Source organism: Pipistrellus kuhlii, unplaced genomic scaffold (assembly GCF_014108245.1).
Source record: "Pipistrellus kuhlii isolate mPipKuh1 unplaced genomic scaffold, mPipKuh1.p scaffold_m20_p_7, whole genome shotgun sequence".
Classification (NCBI taxonomy): Eukaryota; Metazoa; Chordata; class Mammalia; order Chiroptera; family Vespertilionidae; genus Pipistrellus; species Pipistrellus kuhlii.
Window position 1 is genome coordinate 3,256,679 of NW_023425573.1, and position 24,118 is coordinate 3,280,796.

At 39.5% G+C, this 24,118-nt stretch overlaps 1 protein-coding gene across 1 annotated transcript in view; it reads right to left on the reverse strand.

The window, feature by feature from the left end:
* SPAG16 (sperm associated antigen 16) overlaps positions 1-23,068 on the reverse strand; it is a 560,091-nt gene extending 537,023 nt beyond the window's left edge. The window contains exons 1-5 of the mRNA XM_036422106.2: positions 22,945-23,068; positions 12,277-12,323; positions 10,200-10,295; positions 7,774-7,892; positions 908-1,045 (exon numbers count right to left, since the gene is read on the reverse strand). Coding sequence (XP_036277999.1) covers positions 908-1,045; positions 7,774-7,892; positions 10,200-10,295; positions 12,277-12,323; positions 22,945-23,059 — 515 coding nt within the window. The 5' untranslated portion in view covers positions 23,060-23,068. The remainder of the gene's footprint in view (positions 1-907; positions 1,046-7,773; positions 7,893-10,199; positions 10,296-12,276; positions 12,324-22,944) is intronic.
* Between the last annotated feature and the right edge of the window lie 1,050 nt (positions 23,069-24,118).

Sequence of the window (24,118 nt, forward strand, 5' to 3'; positions counted from 1 at the left end):
ATTTACAGCTCTTTAATCTAGATTGTCTCTTTAATTATCACAGCACTCCCTAGGAGTTAATAATATTATGTATATTTACTCCCAGTTTAACAATAAGAAAGCTAAGTTAATAAGTAGCAAAATATTAGAAGCAAGGTGTTTGAACTTTAGGTTCAGTACTCTTTTCAAAGCTACTCTCTCCTAGGTAAATATTAAGCCTAATAGAGGCCCGGTGCATGGATTCATGCACCAGTGGGGGTCCCTCAGCCTGCCCAGCAGGGATAGGGCCAAAACTGGCAGCCTGGCATCCCCCAAGGGGTCCTGGAGTGTGAGAGGGCAATCTACAAAGTTGCTGTTGCTCAGCAGCTCCTGCATTGAGCATCTGCTCCTGGGTGGTCAGTGCACATCATAGCTACCAGCCAGTCAATTGGTAGCTTAGGATATTTTATATATATATATATGTGTGTGTGTGTGTGTGTGTGTGTGTGTGTGTGTGTGTGTGTGGAACCTTTTTGCAGGAAGATTCCTCTGTGTTTCCTATAATTTTTTGATTTTTTGTTTTTTCTGAAATTAGCTTATCCTCACAGGATAAGATTTGACAAATCATGAGAAGATTATCAAAATACAAAAGGAAGTGAATGTTATATATTAAATTAACCATCTCCTGCACAGCCTCTTGCATTCTACTCTTGTTGATGAGTTGCAGTTGTGAGCTAGTGACAGTTAAAGGTTCAGTTAATTTGCTAGTGACAGTTTTCACATTCTTTCAAACTAGAACTTAAATATAATTCAGTTCTCCAGAATGAAAGCTCTGGTACAGTAACTGCTGTCCACATATTAGCCTCACTCAGCTCTTTACTTTTATTTAGTCCAAAATAAACGAGGGGGGCGGGGGGAGGTGTAGAAAGTCATTTAAAAATTAACTTACTCTGCTGCCTGTTTCCACTGCTTCAAGTCTTTCTTCAAAGTTTTGTTTTCATTATCTAAATGCATATTCTGGATGTAGACATCTGGAACATTCCCAGCATCTCTAAGTTTGGTTCCTCCCTTCTGTATTAATTCATACCTAGAATAAAATGGGGGAAAAAAGGCTTTAAGTTGTTTCTTTCAACCAAACTGCTAAATGTATGTACCATTCAAAAAATTAATTCCGGGTAACCGTTTATAGAAATTACTTGTAGCATTACTTTATATATTAAAATGTCAACATTCATAACATATTTTTAAATAATAATTAATAAATTGCTGGATACAAATATCATCATGGTGCATCAAATATAACTGAGTATCTCTTATGTTTCATGCACTAATCTAGACACTGGTAAAATTAACAACATGATTCAATTCTCTATCTAATGAAGTTTCCATTCTAGTGTGGATGGTATGTTCTCTATGAAGTACATAAGCAGAGTACCAGGGATAGACTGAATTGGAGGGTGGTGGTAGTGTTCCCATATTTTTATATAGGATGGTCAGAGAAAGTGACATATTTTATAAAGGACGGCCAGAGAAAATATCACTATGACTGGCAAAGTGATATTTGAGCAGAGAACTGAAGGAAATGAAAGACTAAGCCATGTGGATATGTGGGAGAGTATTCTTGGCTGATAGAAACCTAAGGGCTCTGAGACAAGGAAGCGATTGGCTTGTACAATACAGAGCAAAAGCCAGTCTATGGAGAGTTATCTGGAGTCGTGTAAGAGATGGGTGAAGAAGACAGCAGGGAGCCGGGAAAAAGGAATGTGATTTTACTCTGAATCAGACTGAAGCCATGGGTAGGCTTTCAGGGATAAGTGACACTCTCTCTCACCTGCTCTAGTTTCACTAACTCACTCTGGGGGAGCAAAAGTAGAATCAGGGAGACTAGCTCAGAGGCTGCTACAACAGTCCGAGGGAGAGAGAATGGTGCATGAACAAAGCTGGTAGCAGTAGAGATTAGGGAAAACGGGCCCCTTCTGGACGTGCTGGAAGGGTGGAGCCAACAGGAATTTCTTATAAATCAGCTGTCAGGGGGTAGTTAGAAAGAAAAGTCAAACCCTGATTCCAAGGTTTCTGGGTGAGCAACAGACAGCCATTTCCTGATACAGGGACCAATGCAGTAGGAACTGGATAATTAAAGAATTCAAGGAATTTTTCCTATTCATGTTAAATGTAATATGTCTTCTGCACAATCAAGTGAAGATGAATACTAGATATACATGTCCAGAGTTCAGGAAAAATGTCAGGACATGCCATTTAACTTTGAGAATCATCAGTAAACAGATACTATTTAAAGTCACAAGACTGGAGGAGGCCAGGTAGGGAGTGAATGTAAAGAGAGAAGCGAAGAAGTCCTAGGACTGTTTAAGAATGGGAAGAAAAGGAAATACTACTAAACAGACTAAACAAGAGAAGAAGCCATGAGGTAATGGGAGAATATGAGAGTTGTGGCTCAGGAATGAAGTGAATTACATGCTGGAAGAAGAAAGAACGACAGTGACAAACGCCACACAGAGGGTGAATAAAAGGAATATATCTTTATAATGCTTGCTACAAATGGGCAGAGCATTAGTTTTTAAATGTTTAATTATCAGTATTTTCATATTACAAATCTTAACTTTATTATTATGACACATTAATAGTCATATGTTATCTGAAATTAAAAAAAAGTGAGAAAAAGGTTGAGATAATTGAATCAATAGTAAGTAGTATTTGTCATGATTTCTAAAACAGCAAATTGATAACCATTTAATCATAAGTTCACTTTTTATCCATATTTCAGATGTGATTTATACTTATCTCAGAAGAAAAAGCATAGGATTGATTGAAGTATTGGACCATAAAGTTTTTCTGAGCATAAAATTGGTTTTAGCAAATTCCTTTATTTAATGCAGAAAAAAATCACTAAAAAAAATTACTTCAGAAAGAAAAAAAAGGTGATATGGAATCCTCTAAAATAAACACTATGTAAATAAATTAATATGTGGTAAAATAAGTAAAAAATCAAACATAACACATATTACAACATCTGTATCTAAGACATTTGAAAGTTACTTTACAAGGAAAATTTATACCATCATGTAAAAATACCAAAGTTGACTTTAAACTCACTAAAACTAGTATAATACTATAAGGTAATTAGTAACTATAATCTACAAACTGGAAATTTCTCAGTAAAATCTACCTATTCCTACATAAGATTTTTGGTTCTTTGTGTGTATTTTATTTTAGTTTTATTTATTTATTTATTTCAGAGAGAGGAATGGGGAGAGAGAGAGAGAGAGAGAGAGAGAGAGAGAGAGAGAGAGAGAGAGAGAAATATCAATGATCAGAGAGAATTCATCAATTGATAGGCTGCCTCCCGCACGCCTCCCTTACCTACTCCATCTAACCCCCTACGCTCCCCTACCCAGGGGGATCCAGCCTGAAAGCCAGCATGTGCTCTGACCTAGAATAGAACCATGATCCATGGTTCATGAATCAATGCTCAACCACTGAGCCATACTGGCCAGGCTGTGTGTGTATTTTTTTAAAATATCCTGGTCTTCTTATTCCTTCCTCCTTAGTCACTTCCCTTAGATTAAGACTAAAAACTATTCATATATAAGTATTAGGAACTAGAAATACAATTTACTGCCAATAAACTTGCCAACTAATTACTGCCAATAAATTTACATTAAGGTCGACAAACTAATTATAGTTCTATGCAGATTGAGTAAATACATATATTTCATGGATAAAGCCTATAGGCTTTCATAAGACCTGTGTATTCACCAAAAGACTTTAAGACCCACTGCCACAAATGGATACTAATATGCTAGAATTTCAGTGAATATATAAACAGTGCAGTAAGAGAAAGCATCATTTTTCTTTTTTTGATGACTTTTGTTCCAATAAAATCTTCTTTATGAAAACAAAAGGTGGGCTGGAGTTGGCTCAAGGTCGTAGTTTGTGGACCTCAAATTAAATAATTTATTTCAATTACTATTTGAGAATTGAAAGGACACAAATCAAATTTCAGTACCCAGATGTGGCTTTTTTTATTTTGAATATTTCTGTTTGTTTGTTTTACAAACTAACATTGGAAAAGCCTTGGTTGCAACTCTTTGTAAGATGCAAGGATTTCTGGCAATGGTATATGTTTTTCTCCATAATCAGAATGATAGAAGTAATTAACATTCCTATAATCTTATTATGCAGAATACGTAAAGGTTTCTGGTCAAAGTCACAATGTTACATGTGAAATAAAAAATATCCAATACAGTATACTAATCTGAGTACAAAGTGCAATCTCATTACTAACTGGCCACCAGGAATAAGGATAAAATTATTGGAACCCAAATAATAAGATATTTTATATGAATTTTACTTTCTGATGGTAATATTATGCTAAATGGGGTTCTAAAATTCCTAGCATAATCGCATGCTAGGAATTTTATGCTTACTTGGGGTTCTAAAATTCCTACCACAATTTCAGTATCCTGACATTTCATCTCAATTCAAACTGCTAACTTTCAACGGACAGTATGGCAAGCACCTAACTGTTCGGAGTATACTCGCTTCCACAAGCCTCCGAGGGAGTCATGTCACACTGTAGGCTGGCCAAACGTGGAAGCACCACGTCCTCCTCTCAGAAGAAGAAAAAGATTAATTGAACCACATTAATCTTTCATTTCATTGGTACCGCAAACTAACCATCTGTCTACTTGTACAAAAATATATTTCTAACACATTTGTAATTATTTTTAGGGACATTTTCATTAAAAAAAAAAAATTCACATGATTTCAAGATTTAATAGGAACAATATTATTTTCTCCCATGAAAATGGCTCTTTTCCCTGAATTATAATAATGGAAAATGGTTCTCCTCGTTCAATGCATTAATATTAGATACGCTACTAAGGAAAACCACATGGGCAGTGTGGCTCAGTGGTTGAGCATCATGGTTCCATTCCTGGTCAGGGCACATGCCTAGGTTGCAGGCTGGATCCCCAGTGTGGGGTGTGCAGGAAGCAGCCCATCGATGATTCTCTCTCATCACGGATGTTTCTATCTCTCTGCCTCTCCCTTCCTCTCTGAACTTAAAAAAACATATAGCCGAAACCGGTTTGGCTCAATGGATAGAGCGTCGGCTTGGGAACTGAAGGGTCCCGGGTTCGATTCCAGTCAAGGGCATGTACCTTGGTTGCGGGCATATCCCCAGTGGGGGGTGTGCAGGAGGCAGCTGGTCGATGACTCTCTCTCATCGATGTTTCTAACTCTCTATCTCTCTCCCTTCTTCTCTGTACAAAATCAATAAAATATATTTAAAAAAAAAATATATATATATACACACACACACACACACACACACACACACCCATATTTTTCGGACCATAAGACGCTCTGGACCATAAAACGCACCAGTTTTTAGAGAAGGGAAATGAAGAAAAAAAGATTCTGAAACAAATAGTGTCCTAAAATATTTTATGTGCATTAAAACCCAACATCACAGTCATAAACACATGTAATCAACCCTGTAAAGTAAACAGCAGCATTTAGAACCATTTTAGAGCCGGGCAAGCACACAGAGACCACACAGAGCCGGGCAAGTAAAAAAACTTTTTTTTAAAAGTATATGTGTAGGCTATATTTGGACCATAAGACGCAGGGACTTTTTCCCCCCATTTCTGGGGGAAGAAAAGTGCGTCTTATGGTCCGAAAAATACGGGTGTGTGTGTGTGTGTGTGTGTGTGTGTGTGTATGTGTGTATATATTTTTTTATATATATATATGTTTTTTTTTTAAATAACTGATTTCTTCTATGTGCATGGTCCAAGTATATGAGAAGCAAAAACCAAACAGAAAGTGCCAAAACCGGTGTGGCTCAGTGGATAGCGCATCGGCCTGAAAGGTCCCAGGTTCGATTCCGGCCAAGGGCATGTAGGCACATTGGTTGTAGGCACATCCCCAGTGGGGGTTGTGAGGAGGCAGCTGATTGATGTTTCTCTCTCATCAATGTTTCTAAATTTCTATCCCTCTCCCTTCATCTCTGTAAAAAAAAATCAATAAATTATATTTTTTTTAAAACAGAAAATAAAAATTATACTACAGTTGGATTAGTAGAAATCACAAATTACCCTTATATTTAAAACTAGGATTAACTAAAAAACATTATAAACATTTTTATATGGCATATCGTTCCCTTTCTGTAATATCCAATGGCCTTTAAAGATCAAAATTTCATATCTGATTACTTAGTAATATTTTGTGAAAGAATAGGACACTGCACACTCGCTGGTTTCGCACAGTGGATAGAGCATTGGCCTGCCGGCTGAAGAGTCCCAGGTTCGATTCAAGTCAAGGGCACATGCCTAGATTGTGGGCTCAGTCCCCAGTAGGGGACATGCAGGAAGCAGCCCATCAACGATTCTCTTTCATCATTGATGTTTCTATCTTTCTCTCCTCTCCCTCCCTTCCTTTTTGAAATATATATATTTTATATAATTTAATTTTATATAATTTATATTATAATTATAAATATAAAATTTTATATAATTTAACCAATAAGTTATTAAAATTAAATTATGACCAAAATTTTTTGTCATTAAGCATGATTTGAAAATGTTCCCACTTACTTTCTAAATGAAGGAAAACTTATAGAAAATGAATTGATCATTTATGTGAGTAGAGAAAGGCAGGCCATTACACTATCCTATATAATAAAAGGGTAACATGCAAATTGATCCTAACAGCAGAACAACTGGGAATGACTAGTCACTATGACACCAACTGACCACTAGGGGGCAGACACTCAAAGCACCTGCACTGACCACCACTGGCTCAACCAAAGTCAGGCTGATCACTGCGAGCACAGTGGTGGTGGTGGGAGCCTCTCCCACCTCCGTGATAGCGCTAAGGATGTGCAACTGTGGGGAGTGGGCATAGGCCATCAGTTGGTCATCTTCTGAGGGCTCCTGGGCTGCCAGAGGGATGTCTGACTGCAGGATTAGGAATGATCCCCTGGGGAGAAGCCTAAGCTGGCAGGTGAACATCTCCTGATGGCTCCAAGCTGCCAGAGGGATGTCTGACTGCCAGCTTTGGCCAGATCTCCCAGAGAGAGGACCTAAGCTGGGAGTGGACATCCTCTAAGGCACATGTGTCAAACACAAGGCCCGCGGGCCAAATCCGTCCCGCCAGGCCTTGCAATGTGGCCCGCACCACGCTGTCATCACTGCACTCCGCTGCGTTTCCATCACAATGACAGTTTATGACTGTTCAGTAAACCATTCGGCCCGCGATTTAGGCTGGATTTTAGATTTTGGCCCCTTCTCTGATTGAGTTCGACACCCCTACTCTAAGGGGTTCTGGACTGCAAGAATGCATAGGCCAGGCTCAGGAATCCCCTGAGTGCACAAATTTTCGTGCACCTGGCTTCTATTGTAGTAAGTAAAATAATTAAAGTGGTACTATTAGTAGGAATTCTTAATAAAGGAAATAAAACCCTTACTACTTATGCAGAAGATATTAGGGAAAGTATTTCATAAAGTAGCTTTGTATTATATTATATAACTCCAGGAGATATTCTATCTTCTAGATTTTTAAAAATCACCTAATATTTTTATTTCAGAAAGATGGTATTCTGATTATGTGCACATATGTGTTTTGAGTGTGCTTGTGTGTGTGTGTGTTGTGGTGTCAGCAGCAGGGATGTTGACACCACAACATACCATCCATTTCATTCATCTTGTGTAAACTGAGTGACTTCAATCTTATAAAAGTGTACATGTTAAATGTTAGCATTTCTGATAACTATTTATCTACATTATTGTTTACCATTCAGATTGAAAGCAATCAAGAGTTCTGGTCATTCCCATTTTGATCAGGAAATTGCAGAGAAAGTCTTCTATTACTTCAGGTACTACATGCTTTGAAGGAAGAACTGTTTTCTGCTCCTAAAATACAAAGTTTAATTAATTATTTTGAAAACATTGAATCTTTCATTAATGGCATTGATTCATTTACTAATTTGTTCTTTTTTTTTCAAGTTTTTGTTGGAATAGATGATACAGCCCTAAAAACCTAACATATAACTGACTTTTGAGAGAACAAATTTGCAAGCACCTAGACTTCCAATTATTTCAATTATTTTATACTATTTCCAACTATTTAACTATACTTAACTTTCACAAAACCATGACCTTTCACTTGCAATCATTAATGAACATTTTAAAAGTCCTCATTGAATAGAGATTATTGCATCTTTCTATTGCATAGAAGAATATATATCTTATTTATAAACAGATATAATAGAATCATAACAAAAGAAAAGTTGGGTTCATAAACAATAAATATTCTTTGAAACAGAAAGCCCATGGCACAATCCAAATCTAGTTTGTGAAGATAAAATACTATAGCAATAAAAAACAAATTAGCCTTTGCTGGTTTGGCTAGGTAGATAGAGCATTGGGCTGCAAACAGAAGGGTCCCAGGTTCAGTTCTGATCAGGGGCACATGCCTGGGTTGTAGGTTGATCCCCAGTAGGGGGCATGCAGGAGGCAGCCAAATAATGAATATCTCTCATTATTGATGTTTCTCTCTCTCTCTCTCTCTCTCTCTCTCTCTCTCTCTCTCTCTCCCTTCCTCTCTGAAATCAATAAAAATATTTTTAAATAGAATACATAATTGATATGCTTATCATAAAAAGAACCCATATTTAATTTTCAAAGCTTAAAGGGCAATTTTTGTAAATTTTCTGCAGAGCATCATTCTGCCAAAGAACTCAAAAAAACAGGTACATAGAACTTAAATGAGAGCCAACCAGCTATAAATATGCCAGAAATATAGAAAGTTAATTCTTGCAAGGTTGTGATTTAAAAAAAAAAATTGATGAGAACAATTACTGATATTTAGTTCAATAGATATGACTGCTACCCCATTGTCTTCCTTGGATTTATCTTTTTACAAACAGATTCCAGCATGATATCAGATACAAAGAAGTAATTCTAATTTGGGTCTTAATATTTTCATTCTATGACTATCCATTCACTTACTCAACTGCTATTCATTTAGTTTCTCCTATGTACCAAGTACCATGTTAGGCATATCTATCTTACTTACCAAGTAACAAAATGAATGAGTAATACATAGTGTATTTTTTAAATTCTCTTTTACTTAATGGCATAAAGCAAGAGGGAAGATGATCAATGGATAAACTGCTTATCATTCAAAATGCGGTATTTTAAAACTATTCCTATAAATTATTGCATTGAGACTTCTCTTTGTGTCTAAATAGAAGGGAACTATTTCTATTGTATGCATTAGAAAATGCATTTTACTATGAGCTAGAGTCCTCTATTTAAAACAGAATATAATCAATTCCAGATTCAAGAACTCCTCCTCTTGAGGTTGTTTGTTTTGTAATGTTTTGTTTTTTTAACAGACAGATGTTTTGGAAAGGAGTTACTGGATATCTAGACAGAAAAAGTCTACAAAATATGAAAAGAATGACACAGGGAGCAAAGTCTATCACACACTATTTTGCACTGAGGAAGTCAAGTCCGTAACTAAATAAGAATATCACGATTTTCTTCATATTTCTTTATCAAAAAAGGTTATAACATTTTTAAAGTTCATCCTTCTTAATTAATATTGTTATAAAATATTAAGCACTTTAAAGTCATTTTGTCATCATCATTAAATTATGAACTTTTAAATGAGTTTTCAATTTTACAGGAACACCATCCTTGTATTTACTTTTAACTGGTGGTATTATAATCATAAGACATCCTCCACCATATTCTTTAGTGATATTAGTTCATAGGCCTCACAAGGAAAAATATCATAATATATTGGGCACTCCTTAAGAGCTAAATATTTCTATGGGGGACAGGGGAAGGCAAGATGTAGAATGCTTATAAAGCAGATTGTAGACTCTGCATACAATATCCAATTCTGTACATAAGTGTTGCAAATCCTTGGTTTAATCTTCAATTAAATAGGCAGAGTTCTGAGGGATAGTGTCATTTATTTCAGTCATGCAAGAATAACCACGGTGTGGAAAATGATAAACCAAAGAAGAGTGAATATGACTACTTATTGAAAGTGAAGGCTTGAAGATAGAGAAATAGAAGTGAAAAAGACATAATAGGAGCTAGGGCTGCATTTAATAAGTGAAGTTCCTGAAATATAAACAACTTGCAAAACTTCACATAGAAAAGCATCACTGGTGAACTATAGGCTATGGTTATGTTTAAACTCACCAAAATCTCAGCATCTGTACTCTGTTCTTGAACCATCTGAACTGCTTTTGCCAGATCCTCTTCACCCTCTGGAATGCTAAAATTGTCATCTGGTATCTAAATCATGAAGAAAGAGAAGGATAGTAAGGGTTAGCAAGAAAATATATTATTTCATTTCAGAACTTATTTTTCCTCATAAAACAAAAGATCAGAGAAATGTATTTTATGTAAGACATCATGTCGTTTTGAAGATCTGTGAAAAATGAATAAATATCAAGCAGAAAACTTTGATTTTCTTTTAAACATCACTCAATGTCACTTCTAATAAACTCAATATGAGCTTATGAGCAACTGCATTTAACTATAATGACAAATGTAGACTAACAATTGTGCTGAAAGAAATGTTAGGCCATCTCACTGCCACCATTCTCTCTTCATCCCAGATTTTTCTCCCTCCTTACTCTTTCTTAACTACCACTAGCAAGCAACCACACACCTCTAATTTATTTTAAAATTAAAGTAAAATTCACTGCCTGCATGTTAAGCTATTTGGAAGAATGTAATCAAATCTAATAATGTTATTAATGATAGTTAAGACATCTTGCATGCTTATTATCTGTTTATCACAGTTTTAAGGCCATTAATACTAATTAACTCCTTCAGTAATTTCATGTGGTATGTGTTAATATAATCCCCATTACACCAGCAGTAATGACAAGCCTGTGTTCTCTATTTGTCTTGTCTCCTGCCTGCCCAGGCCAGCAACTGCTAGGCCTGCACCCACACAGTTTCATTCACAGCTTCTGCATCCAGGAGAGTCTCTAGCCTCCAAGTCTCAGGTCCCGCTGGGGCAGTGAAATAAAGGAAAGGTTTTAGGCAGTAAGCACATTAGATAGAAGTACAGTTAAGTTGGAAGGAAGCATAAGATCTGCACTCCAGCTAGGCGGTAGAAATTTGGGAAACTTGGCCAAGCGCAGACTGGATTATAATAATGCCTATCAGAGAAGACATTCTGTAGTATGGATCCAGGAGGTAGGTGATAAGGAGTTGACCCTGAGAACAATTAATAAGAAAATAAAAATGACCAGATGTTTTAACCCATCTAAATTTTTATGAGAATTTTCATGCCTCATTCTTAACTAGCTGATATGGATGAAAAACTAACAACTCTTGGCCAGCCAGCATGGCTTAGTGGTAGAGTGTTGATGTATGAACCAGGAGATCAAGGTTCCATTCTCAGTCAGGGCACATGCCCAGGTTGTGGGCTCTATCCCTAGTAGGGAGCATGTAGAAGGCAGCTGATCAATGATTCTCTCTCATCATTGATGATTCTATTTCTCTCCCTCTCCCTTCCTCTCTAAAACCAATAAAAATATATGTGTAGTTTTTAAACTAGTAACTCTCAAGAAATAAAGAAATAAATATGTCTCAAGAACAACCATAATGGATTTACAGAGTACTCCAAATTAAAAATAAATAAATAAATGACTGAATTTGAAGACGGCAGTGTAGGTAAATGTCTGTACTCATCGTGTCTTACAACCACATCAAAATTATAACTAAAACCCAGGACAACCATCATCCAGAACCACTGGCAAGCTGGCTAAATAGGAGTTCTACAACCAGAGAAGTAAAGAGGAGAGCACACTGAGACTGGTAGAAGGTGTGAGAGGAGAGCACACTGAGACTGGTAGACTGGTGGAGGTGCAGAACAGGCTAGTGTCGCTTTTTTAATTGGGAGGCAGATCATCTCTGCAGAGGCTGCTCTGAGGAACAAGAGGTCCCAGAGCTGGGAAAAGAAGTCCTTAGGGGCAGGAAGAACTACAGGTTGTAAAAAACGAGTGCAGATTGGGGCACAGTGACACAGAGGCTGCTGGAGGTCCAGCTGTTCCTCTTAAAAGACAGGCACCATGAACTGAATTTTTTGACTTTTATATATATATAGAGAGATATGCATTACCTATGGACACAGACAATACCGTGGCGAAGGCCTGGGTTGGGGAGAGAACCTGGTGGAGGGGGGCAATAGGGAGCAAAAAAGAGGAACCTCTGTAATAATCTTAACAATCAAGATTAAAATAAACAAATAAATAATTACCTCTTCATATTCGTATTCATCTTCAGATCCTTCAGTTATGGTGACCTCTGAACATCTTGTCAAGATTTAATCTCAAAATATATGGAATAAAATGATTACATTTAAAACTGATTTGTCCTTGAAGTGGGAGATCTAATTATCTCACCAACTCGGTGAGATAATATATTTCAAAATTTTCATCAATGAAAATTATTTAAATCTCCACCTTTTTCTTATATGTCTTTCTCAATTTTAAAGTTGAATCATCTTCTCAGGAAAGACAGGCTAATTTTCAAGCAAATATAAACTATACAGTAATTATAAATTAAGTAGTTCATAAATTATCAAGAAATAAGCATTAAAATATCAGATTTAAAATTCTAACAACATTGCTGTAAGACTTTAAAAATTATAAGTTAGTCTAATTATAAATGAAAACTACAGTTATTTTGTTTACTTTTCTCTTCAAATGTACAGAGGTAGTCATGCCAAGTTTAAAAGGTATTAAACACTTTAATGCACAGTAATGGTTATGAAAATCAAAGATGAGATTAGCCTAGTTTTCATTTTGCTGCTGGTTATAAAAAATTGTCTCTGCTACTCTGTCTTCCAAGAGTTAGCGGAAGGTGCATATAACAACGTATGTTGTTTGTAATAAGAACTGACAACATAGTATTTAATAGAGGCTAGATGCTGTCCTAAGGGTTTCACGAGTACATATATTAACTCATTTCATCCTCATCCGATGTATGAACCTGGAACCAGCAGTATCTCTATCTTACAGATCAGCTCCAAGGCACACACTGCACAACAAGAACCTAACAAACCTGGAATAAGCCCCAGAAGCTCCGGTTTCACTAGCCAGTGGTCAGCAAACTACGGATTTGTTGACTAATGAGTTTGCCGACCACTGCACTAGGCAACACTACCTCTCCTGTTGTTCTGTATGGGTTTTCTGTGTATGGAAACACTTGAGGCTTTTGCCAATTATTTTCCACATACTTCTAAACCTCGAAAGATAGGAAATACAGGTTTTTTTGTAATACATTCTTTTTAAAATATATTTTATTGATTTTTTACAGAAAGCAAGGGAGAGAGATAGAGAGTTAGAAACATCAATGAGAGATCATCCATCAGCTGCCTCTTGCACACCCCCTACTGGGGATGTGCCCGCAACCAAGGTGCATGCCCTTGACCAGAATCGAACCTGGGTCCTTTAAGTCAGCAGGTTGATGCTCTATCCACTGAGCCAAACCGGCTGGTAATACATTCTTGCTACTCAGCCTCATCATAAGCAATAACTCTTTAGTATTTGCCTTATTATTTGAAGAGACACATAAACCAATTTCAGTTATAATCAACCCTCAGGACCCAGTTACCTATCAAAGGGCTGTATTTTATGGTCAAACATGAGTCTCTCCAAAAATATGGTGAAAAGTAATTTAGGATAAAAAATAAGTAATTCACAGTAGACTAAGCAAACAGACACACACAAAAAAAGTTGTATGTCTGCAGTCCATCTCCTAACCTGAAATCCACCCTTACTGAGTACCAAGAGTGAAGTACATGCCTTTTACTAACATCCTACTTAAAGTACTTCCAAATGTGTCCAGTGCTGTTTTGCAAAGCCACTCTGATACTCTCAGGTCTTTCTTAGGTTAGAATCTCATTTCTAGGTACCAAAATCAATATTTTTTTAATGTATTGCAGTATAACAAACTCCCAAAAACTTTGTACAACAACAACACAGTAAGCATCCATTATCTCATCTTTTCTGTGATCAAGAATTCAATAGTGGCTCAGCTGAAAAAAAAATTTTTGGGGGGGGGAGTCACCCATGAAGTCTCAGTTGAGGTGGCAACCAGGGTGGTAGTCACATGAAGGCTAAACTGAGGGAACAGGATCTATTTGCTGAAGGGTCACTGATATTGTTGTGTGGAGGACTCAGATCCTCCCCATGAGGGTCTCTCCATGGGCTTCTTAAGTCTCCTTAAGAGGTGGTGGCTAGCTACCTCCAGAATAAGCAATTCAGGAAAACAAAGTAGATGCCACAGTTTCTTTAATGAACAGCCACAAAAGCATATATTCAATGTACAATTGGTTACCCAGGTCAACCCTATTCAGTATGGGGACACGATACAAAGCATTTACACCAGCAGGTGGGAATCACCGGGCATCATTTTGCAGGCTGGCTACTACATTACCTTTTAGGGTTTCAAGGGTAGTAAAGGAATTAACATATGTAAATCTTTTAGAACAGTGCATGGCTTACAGTAAAGACAATATACAGTGTTTGTTACTACTGTCCACTTTCTGGAAAGAGGTGAGTAGCGGTGGGAGAATTCTCGTAAGTCTCCCATGGCCCCATTCCCCCCTATGTTAAGAGAAATGGGTGAAAGCATTCTAAATCTTCCTCCATCTAAATTTATATTTATCTGACACGCTTTCACTTAATGAGATAAAATTTCCCGAACATCAGATACAGGAAATCAGCCTTTTTTAAATATCTTTATTTTTATTGTTGACATTACTTCCCCACCTTTACCCCCGCCACCTAATTCTCTCCCCACCCCCTTCCCTTGGGCCATCACTACACTGTGTCTGTGTCTATAGGTTATGCATATATGTTCTTTGGCTAATCCCTTCATCTTTTGTCCAGTCCCCATGCACTCTCCTTCCCTCTGACAGCTATCAGAATGTTCAGTGTATCCATGCCTCTGTTTTACCTTGTTCATCCTTTTATTTTGTTCATTAGGTTTCACATATAAGTCAGATTATATGGTTTTTGTCTGTCTAGGACTGGTTTATTTCACTTAGCATAAAAATCTCTAGGTCTATCTATGCTGTTGCAAAAAAAATAAGAGTCAGCCTCTCTTTTATGGAAAACTATGCTCTCTTCTGAGACAACTACTAGAAATTGATTTTGTAAGCAATCACCTGTAACTGTCTCCAAAAAGCAATGCTGCCTTCATCACCGTTCATACCATAAAAAATTCCATAAAAAAGTAAATGTTCTATAATTATCTGGATAGATTTGATATTTGCAAATAAAACAACTGCTGACAAATTATTGTGAGGAATGTGAGGAATAAAGGTAAAAGCAAAGGTTGCAAAACATAGCAATATATAGAGGAAAAATATGATTTGTTCTAAAAGCTTTGGAAATATCTATCAACACCTGTTTACTGTATACCCTATCCTGAAATTAATCTAACCAATGGATTTTAATCACTAGTAAAATATTCTGTTTCCACACAAAGGAGACTAAGAAAAAATAGCTATCATTTTGTAAAACTTAAAAAGTACTATCACATGGAACATAATCATATTTATTCTCATAACAACTTTGTGAGATTGAATGGCACAGATATACCCACCTTCAAAAAAAGAAAAAGAGAAGAAACTGATTCAAACATATTAATAGATTTGCCCTAAATCACATAGTTTTGAGTGACAAAGACACATTTCTTGAATATAAATGTCAAGAATTTTCAACTAAGCCATACTATTTCTATAGTGACCCAATAAGAATGTGCAATTGTTGCCAATATTCTAGGTAATAAACTCAAACCTAGTTGTTTTCCAAACTCTTAAGAAATTGTATGGACTGCTAACCCAAATTGTTTAAATAGCTCAATGTGAACTTCTTAAAGAGGGAGAAGTACAAAAGGTCTAGAACCCAAAAAGTAAATTAACCAAGGCCAAGAGATTAATGAAACAAAAGATGGGAAAAGGACAAAAACCCAGAATAGAAACTGGTATCTTCCTTGACTGATATTTTTAGTATCCACAATGTGGCTTGAACAGAAAATCTTCCCAGAAGCAACTCAGTTGAAATGTGATGTTGCAGTGTTGCTGAGAAATAAATGTGTGTTGGCATGTATGTTGGCATGCATCTGTTATCTGGCTAGTAACACATGGACAATGCATGAACAAATCCCAAAATGATACTGTGACAGCTTACAAATGTGCACACATTACAAAATGTAAAAATTAATGCATATGAAAATTTGAGGGGAAAAAAAGGAAATAAGTAGAAATCAAAGTAAAGATGCAGTACATGTCATAGGCCTCATAATTTTGTGAAACTTAGGCCACAGGTTTGACTCTAAGCTTCCCAGCAGTCAGGGTGAAAGGGGGAATATAATCAGATACCAATCCGGTATCCATCCAATGAAAACAGGTGAACTTCTCAGGAGATGCACAGCAATTTCTGGTTTCCAAGCAAGAATGAGTTACGCGCCCGGATTCTCATGGAGAGGACACTGTAGGCTGTACAGATACAGATCCCCTTTGCCCTTGGGATGCCAGGAAGGCAGCGGAAAGCAGAATCAGACAGAACACCACGTGCGGAAAGCACTGCTTTAGTGCAGAACTGCCAGAGTGGAAACAGACAGTTTACCAGAATTGTCTGAAAGACAAACCCTCACAGATGAGAAGTTTCCCAGTAAAAGTAGGACCACGGTAACCGAATCTCCTGGGTGAGCCTCTTCTCCAGGAAATGTCTCTACAATTAAGCTAGTCATAATCCCCACGATGAAATTATTTTTTCACTGTAGAACAATAAGCTGGCATCTGGCTTAAAGTCAGTTTATTAATGCCAAGCTGACACTGGGCCCTTACAAAGCTCCCTTCTTTTGGTCCACCTAATATTCCTTCAAAGAACATCTCTGAACTCCAGTTCCGAAATTCTCTTTTTCCCCAGCCTGTTCCCCTCAGCTCTGCTCTTTGCCTCTGGGCCTGTTTGAGCTTGATCTGACACTTATCCTGAGCCTGGTTTCCTGTCTGCTCTTGCCGAGGCTACCGGCTGTGGCTCCCCTTTCCTGCCCGGTCTGCAGCCACCGTCTACCACACCGCCTACTTCCAAACCAGGTGCTGTGTCCTAAGAGTCACAGCCCGGACTCAGACCAGGGTCCCACTTCTCCACATGTCCCCTTGCCCTGGAAGGAATACAATGGTATCTGTGAGTCTGCACAGCCATGACTCAGCTCCCTGGTACTTAGTCAACATCAGGTGGGCCGATGGGCACTTCATGCAGTAGCAGAATCTTTACTAGATCCTGGCCATCCAGATGTGATCTGAAAACAGGACAACAGGCACCCACACCGAAACTGCCAGGGTGCCCGACGCCATCACAGTCCACAGAAGACACAGCAGCAGGAAGCCTGAGAGCCTGAGGCGTGTTTCGGCCAGTCTAGAGGAGCAGAGCTTGAGGTGCCGCCCGTTAGGACGCCATCACAAATAAGGTTCTGCAGAAGGACGACAGCCAGAAAGAAATAAACCATTTGCAGATATGAGCAGCACATGATGTTGCTCACACACCAGTCTCTCCCACTACCACACTGATAGGTAGGGATCACTGCCAGCAGCCGCATCTCTACAAAGAACTGGAGTGAAACATATAGCTAATTATATTTTCCATGATTTCCCAAAGCTGCTATAGCCAGGAATGGCTTTGTAATCTTTGCCATCGATGCAGAGCCAATGTACACAAAGGCAATCAAAAATCTAGGTTGGATCCTCCATAATCAACGTTTTACTTACTGAATGGAAATAAAAGCGCTGTACATAGCAAACACCACCGTTATGTTCCCTTTCTTAGGAATTCCAGTTTCAATAAAGCAATAAGGTATATCAAAGACGGGAAATAACTGGCATGCTTGCTACCACTTTCCCCAGGGTTTGCTTCCTGCAGTCTTTCCCGCCGAGTCTCCATTAGGCCTCAGGATTCTTATTAACACTCTTACCAGGAAGCCACAACCAATTCAGTTGCATTGCCCATTGCCCAGAATGAAACCGTATGGCCACCCTTACCCTGGACAGCTGCTGTACATCTTCTGCCTCTGAAACTGGAAAATATCTTTCTTTCTACCTATATGACTCATAAGACTTACACACAGGGTGGCAGTGTACGTTTTCCAACTTGCAAGCCAGTAGAAACAAAAAGATACCAACCTGTTGCACCTCTGCCTGAAAACATCAAGGTAATGGGTTAAGATGTCTGCATTCAGCCTTGCTACTCCAGTTACAGTTCTTACCAGCAGTTCCTGCCAGCTTGTTAGCAATGCAGAGTCTCAGCCCTGACCTGGACTTATTGAATTAGAACCTTCACTTAAGGATCCATATCTTTGATTCATATGCACATTAAGGTTTGCTTCACCTAGAGGACACAGAACAAAACACATTTTTTCTCTCTCTCCAAACAGCCTATGACTTTCCTGCATGTAAAATTCAGCACTCTGGACATAGTAACATGCCTCCTGGTCTAGATTCTACATTCAGATGGTGGATCCTTTTTATTTGACTGTATGTAGGGTGCCACTAAGTACCCGTGTGCCAATTCAGGATTGCAATGATAATAAGAAATATTCAACTTGAGTACATAATGATAATATTGAGGATTTTACAATATATTTTCATTTAATACCACAAACATTCCGGAGAAGTAATGTAACAGAGAGAAGAAATATTAAAATGTTAAGAAGAATAAAAAAGGAGACATATGTACTACTATTTGTAATCCTTCAAACAATAGAGAGAAGTAAGACATAACCACAAAAAAAAAAAGAATAAAATATTTTAAATGACCAAAGTTCAATTTTAATTAAACAAAGTTATCGTGAACATTACACTATTGTCATGAAAGCCTGGGTTGGAATGTCACTTCAAAAGACAAGCGTCCATCTTCGATGAGTATGGATTCAGTGTGATCACCATAGTTCAGGGTCTGGAATCCTTAATTTTGCTCTTGTATGCACAGTTAAGTTTGGAGCTTCCTCGAAAGACTGGCTTAACTCACTCAATCCTTGGAAATCGCTGTTCAGAGATTGCTACTGGGACCAGAGGACACATTTTCAGTAGCCAGTAAGCTTGTCCACAATCTCATGGGCCAGATTCGTAGTGTTAGAACGCCCAGAAAGATGATATAATAACCAAAGGCCAGTTGGGGCACAGAGAATCACCTCCAAGGGGATAGATCACAAAAAGGGCATTCTGTGGGCTTCCCTCTCCTGGAGCCAAGTATGCCATTCCTTGCACAAGGTCTTTCTCTGGACAGGTGGCAACAACGCCAATGAAGCCTTAGCTTCCTTAGAACCAGTCATTCCTGCCAGCGTCTCCCAACTGGAATTGGGCTTTCCCAAATGTCTCCAGCCACACGGTAATAGGCAGCCCGTGGTAACTACTGCAACTGCAAACCTCACCTGAGTTGTATTGATTTCTAACAGAAGGTTCATTTGCAAAAGACCGTCAACCTGCATTAAATTCCACAAATTAGTGACATCATATGGTTCTTGTCATTCTCTGACTGGCTTGTTTCACTTAGCATAATGTTCTCCAAGTCTACCCGTGCCATCCCAAAGGGTAAACAAAATGGACTAATAAGCAAAATAGAGAAAAACTCATAGAGTTCGGGGATTATGGGAGGGAGGGCGGGGAAAGAGGGGATATTGAGCAAAAAAGAAAAAAGACAGAAAAAACTCATGGACCTGGACAAAGGTGTGGTGATTCTGGGAGGAGAAGTGGAAAAGGGTATATGAGGGATAAATGATAATGGAAAATCAAGGGGGGGGGGGCGAGAAAAAAAGACAACTAACCTTCTTTACAAATTCTGGAGACATCTATGTGGCCCTTTACAGATCACTTAGTTAAAGTCTAGCCTTATATTCCATCCATGAGAGAGAAACATTGATTCAGCTGCCTCTTGCACACCCTCAACTGGGGATGTGCCTGCAACCAAAGCACATGCCCTTAACCGGAATCAAACCTGGGACCCTTCAGTCCGCAGGCCAATGTGTTATCCACTGAGCCAAGCTGGTTTGGGCTATCATTACCTTTCTTATGAAGAGTTCTCCAGAGGACTTATACACTCCATGATCACATTTCTTAAAGCCCTGGTGCTAGCTAAATAAGGGCTATGTCATGTGTATTTGTATCTCTTATTTTGAAAGTTTAAAACATAAAAGCAATGATAGTGTGAAGTGCTGCGGAAGAGAAACAGGTGTCACTGTATGGCTAGATGGTTACAAAGGAGGGGTGTTGCAGGGGTAAGAAATCCTTTTTTCTTGAATACTTCCTCTACCCTGTTGTAAAGAATATGGGGACTTTGTTGATGAAAGCCATCCCCCCCATGGTGGATCCGGGCTGGGTTTCCGGTTTGGGCCACGTTAACGTGTTCATGTTCTTCATGTGTAAATGTTTCAAAGCAAAGTAAAAGCCAATCTCCTGGAGAACTTGAGTCAACATCTTTCAAAGCCTTGCTCAATATTGATAGCTTGTTGTCTAGTGTTCTAGGAGCATCTGTTCAGTCATAAATAAAGTCCAACGCTAGATGTGGTAGATTAGACGTGATAAAGTGTGCGTGCAAAGTAGGGAACATCGGATTTCTGATTCATTTGTGCTTATTATAACTCTTATTTATCCGCTGCCATAGCTCAATTAAATTACCTGAGCGCTAAAGACTTTAAACCCAAAAAAAGTCTCACTTCAGCAACTATCATAATTGCCTTAAGAAACAATGTCAAATACCATTATACAGTCAGCTCTTAATTATGCATGTTAGGGGAGCCAGGGGCACAGGGAGAGTTGGCATTCAGGAGTAACCCTCAAACCTAAGAGCTAGTAAGTCTCCCCCACGTCTAAACCTTTACCTGAGTGTCGCACTGAATGTAGAAAAACTGACTGGTTAAATGTTTAGCTTTGTTATCCCCTGACTACCCTTTGGTTGAAAGCCAAAACAGCAGTCAGTCAAGCAAAGAGAGATGAAAGAAAAGCAAAGGGCCTCGGTAATTCCCAAAGGAGAGAACAAAATTATGAAAACTAGGAGTTGCTTATATTTGCAAGTGTGATGGATCAAGAGTCGTCCTGATGGTTTTGTGCAAAATGTTACATGCTGGCAGTTGTGGCTCAGTGATCCATCCCCCTGCCGGTGAAGGGAACACAGATTCCACTGCTGCAAATTGTGCTATCTTCGAGTCCCACCATTTATTTCACAAAAATGTCGCCATCAGTTACCTCGTGTTGGTCTCATGTTAACAATTAACTATGTGTTACAGAAATCATTTCAATGCATACAAAAAATGTTAAGATGCCTGGTTACCATTCACTAGCAAGAATACTAGGTAACTTTATACTTGATGTAGATTGCTCTGGGGGAAAAAAATGTTGACTTGTTTTATTATTATTATTATTATTTAAAAAGGACTATTACTTTAAAAAAAAGCTTGGCAGAGCTATGAAAACAGAACATAAAACTTCATTTAAGACACTAAAGCACCCACATATTCCATTCAAATTGATTTCAAACTCTTCAAACCCCATGCCTGCAAAGATCATGTTTGCCTCGAGTAGAATGCTACATACTTTCTTTGTTCTTTTCAGCTAAGTTCCTCAGAGTTCCCTGCAGCAGGGATGGGTACTGAGCCTGTGTCAGACAGGTCAATCAGTTTGCCAAAGCTCACCACCATCAAGCTTCAGAGAACCATTGCTGGAATCTTCAATGAGAGCTGGAGTGACTGTAGTGGGACAAATACACATACATACAGACATACATACATAACAGGTAGATTGTGGAGTTTCCTTGATATCTGAGAATAATAAATAGATAAACCATCTCTGTTTTACCTGCCCAAAGAAAGGAATAGATAACGTTTTTCTCATGAAACCTCCCATCAGTACAGTTCATCTGTATGCCTAGAGGAGAGCTGACAAGTTTGTTGTAGTATTTTAATCCCCATCTTAGGATATGTCTTGCTGATTTTAGGGAGAGGGAGAGAGGGAGGGAAACACTGATCTGTTGCCACCCATAAACCACCAGGGATCAAAGGGCGCTCAAGAGCTCAAAAGTTTACACAAGAACTATTGCAATAGTTAACTTAATTATCCACATCTGGCTAGTCAACTTTTTGCTATTTCCATCGATCATTGCTCATCACTTTCTGGCTTTCTCCCAACACCTCTGAGCCCTGTCAGCTCACCGGGATATTATTTAGTTGCTAAAGAAGAAGAAAAAAAACATATTTATTATTAAAAAGCCAACACTGAAACTATCCAGGAAGCGGATGCAATCAAAATAAATCTTTTTAAGCATTGGATCCGGGCGGGATTCTCTGAGCTTCAGCTCCTTAGAATCCCAAAGACAGAGGATCCCGGGTCCCCCAACTCCCCTGACCAGCTCCTTCTGAAACTCTGAAAGCTTGGGGGACACGCTGAGCCCAGAGGAGGGTGGGTCAGTTTGCGGTTCCACCTTCACACACAACTTTCATCCGGTGTTTACTCTGGCAGCCAGACAAGGGGGTTTGGGTGGCAGAAAGGCCAGCTTGCCATCCAACTGGGTAGGATGGGGCCCCCCCTCCCAGCCTCCAGGGCGCCCCCAGTGGAGGGCTCGGACCCTAAACCCTAACACCGGTTGCCATCCAACTGGGTAGAATGGGCCCCCCCCAGCCTCCAGGGCGCCCCCAGTGGAGGGCTCGGACCCTAAACCCTAACACGGGTTGCCATCCAACTGGGTAGGATGGGAACCCCCCAGCCTCCAGGGCGCCCCCAGTGGAGGGCTCGGACCCTAAACCCTAACACCGGTTGCCATCCAACTGGGTAGGATGGGGGCCCCCCCAGCCTCCAGGGCGCCCCCAGTGGACGGTTCGGACCCTAAACCCTAACCCCGTCACCAGGCGCCCCCGGAAGGAAGGATACGCTCCAGGTAGTAGGTGCCCTCGGCCTCCTCCGTGGCGTCCCCGCCGGCCGTCAGGCCCAGCGCCTCCTCCAGCGCCCGCAGGGGCGACACGGACGCCCCCTGCTGAGCGGCCATGGCGCCCGCCGTCCGCCCGTCCGCCCGTCCGCCCGTCCGGGGAGCAACGCCCCGGTGACCCCAACCTCCCCTCCGCCCTCAGCCCCGCGAGAGCCCGGCCCGGCCCGCCCCCGCCGCTCCCCGCGCCTCTGAGCGTCCCGTTACCCCGGCAACCGCGTTGCCTAGCTACCCTGGGCGTCCAGGGGCCGGCGGCGGGCTGGGGTTACACGCGTTTTCTTACCGGGCAGCTGGGTTTTCTCTAGGTTTGACCCGGACGTCTCCTCCTTTATTTCTGCCCTGCATTGCCTTTCTCTTGGATCTTGCATATCCATCGTCAGCCCCCGGGTTTTTGATGTAAAGGGTCCCGTTATCCCCAGGGAAGGCTCCTGGGAAAGAGGGAGATGCTCAGGGGGGTGGAGTAGGGTGAATGGGGGTGGGGGTGGGGAGTGGGGGTGGGGGTAAGAAATCATGATTGAGCCTGACCCTGGGGAAACTACCGGCCTCAGACGCTTAGCAACAAAAAAAATGGGGTGCCTGGCTTAGTCTTGTGCTCATTTAAAACTCTCATCTGGACAGCTGTCTGGACTTGGATTTAGCACACTGGGACTTGGACTAGTACTATTTGGAGCGTGGTTTCTTGTCAAGGTAAAGCCACTTTCATAAGAAATTATAAGGTACACATGGGCCTAACATCAAATATAATAAGTGGTATTATATTTGCCCAGTCAGGTGCAGTCCTTTGCTATGAGGGCATCTCCTTCAGATTTATACTCTGTGTGTGTGTGTGTGTGTGTGTGTGTGTGTGTGTGTGTGTGTTTATCAGAAGCAATCATCTGCTGGGCCCTTTGCTTTGAAGATTCTTTTTTATTCTACATTTCTTGGTAAAAAAAATAAAATAAAATAAAAAATGATAACTCATCGAAAGCATTCTTGTAAGGTGTAAAACAACAAAAAGAATTAACCCGCACCAGGCACACATTTAGACACTAAAATATGTTTCTATTGAAGTTAATTGTTTTATTTTAAATAATCAAGGGTCACAGACATAGTATTTGGAGAATGTATTCCTGCTATTTATTT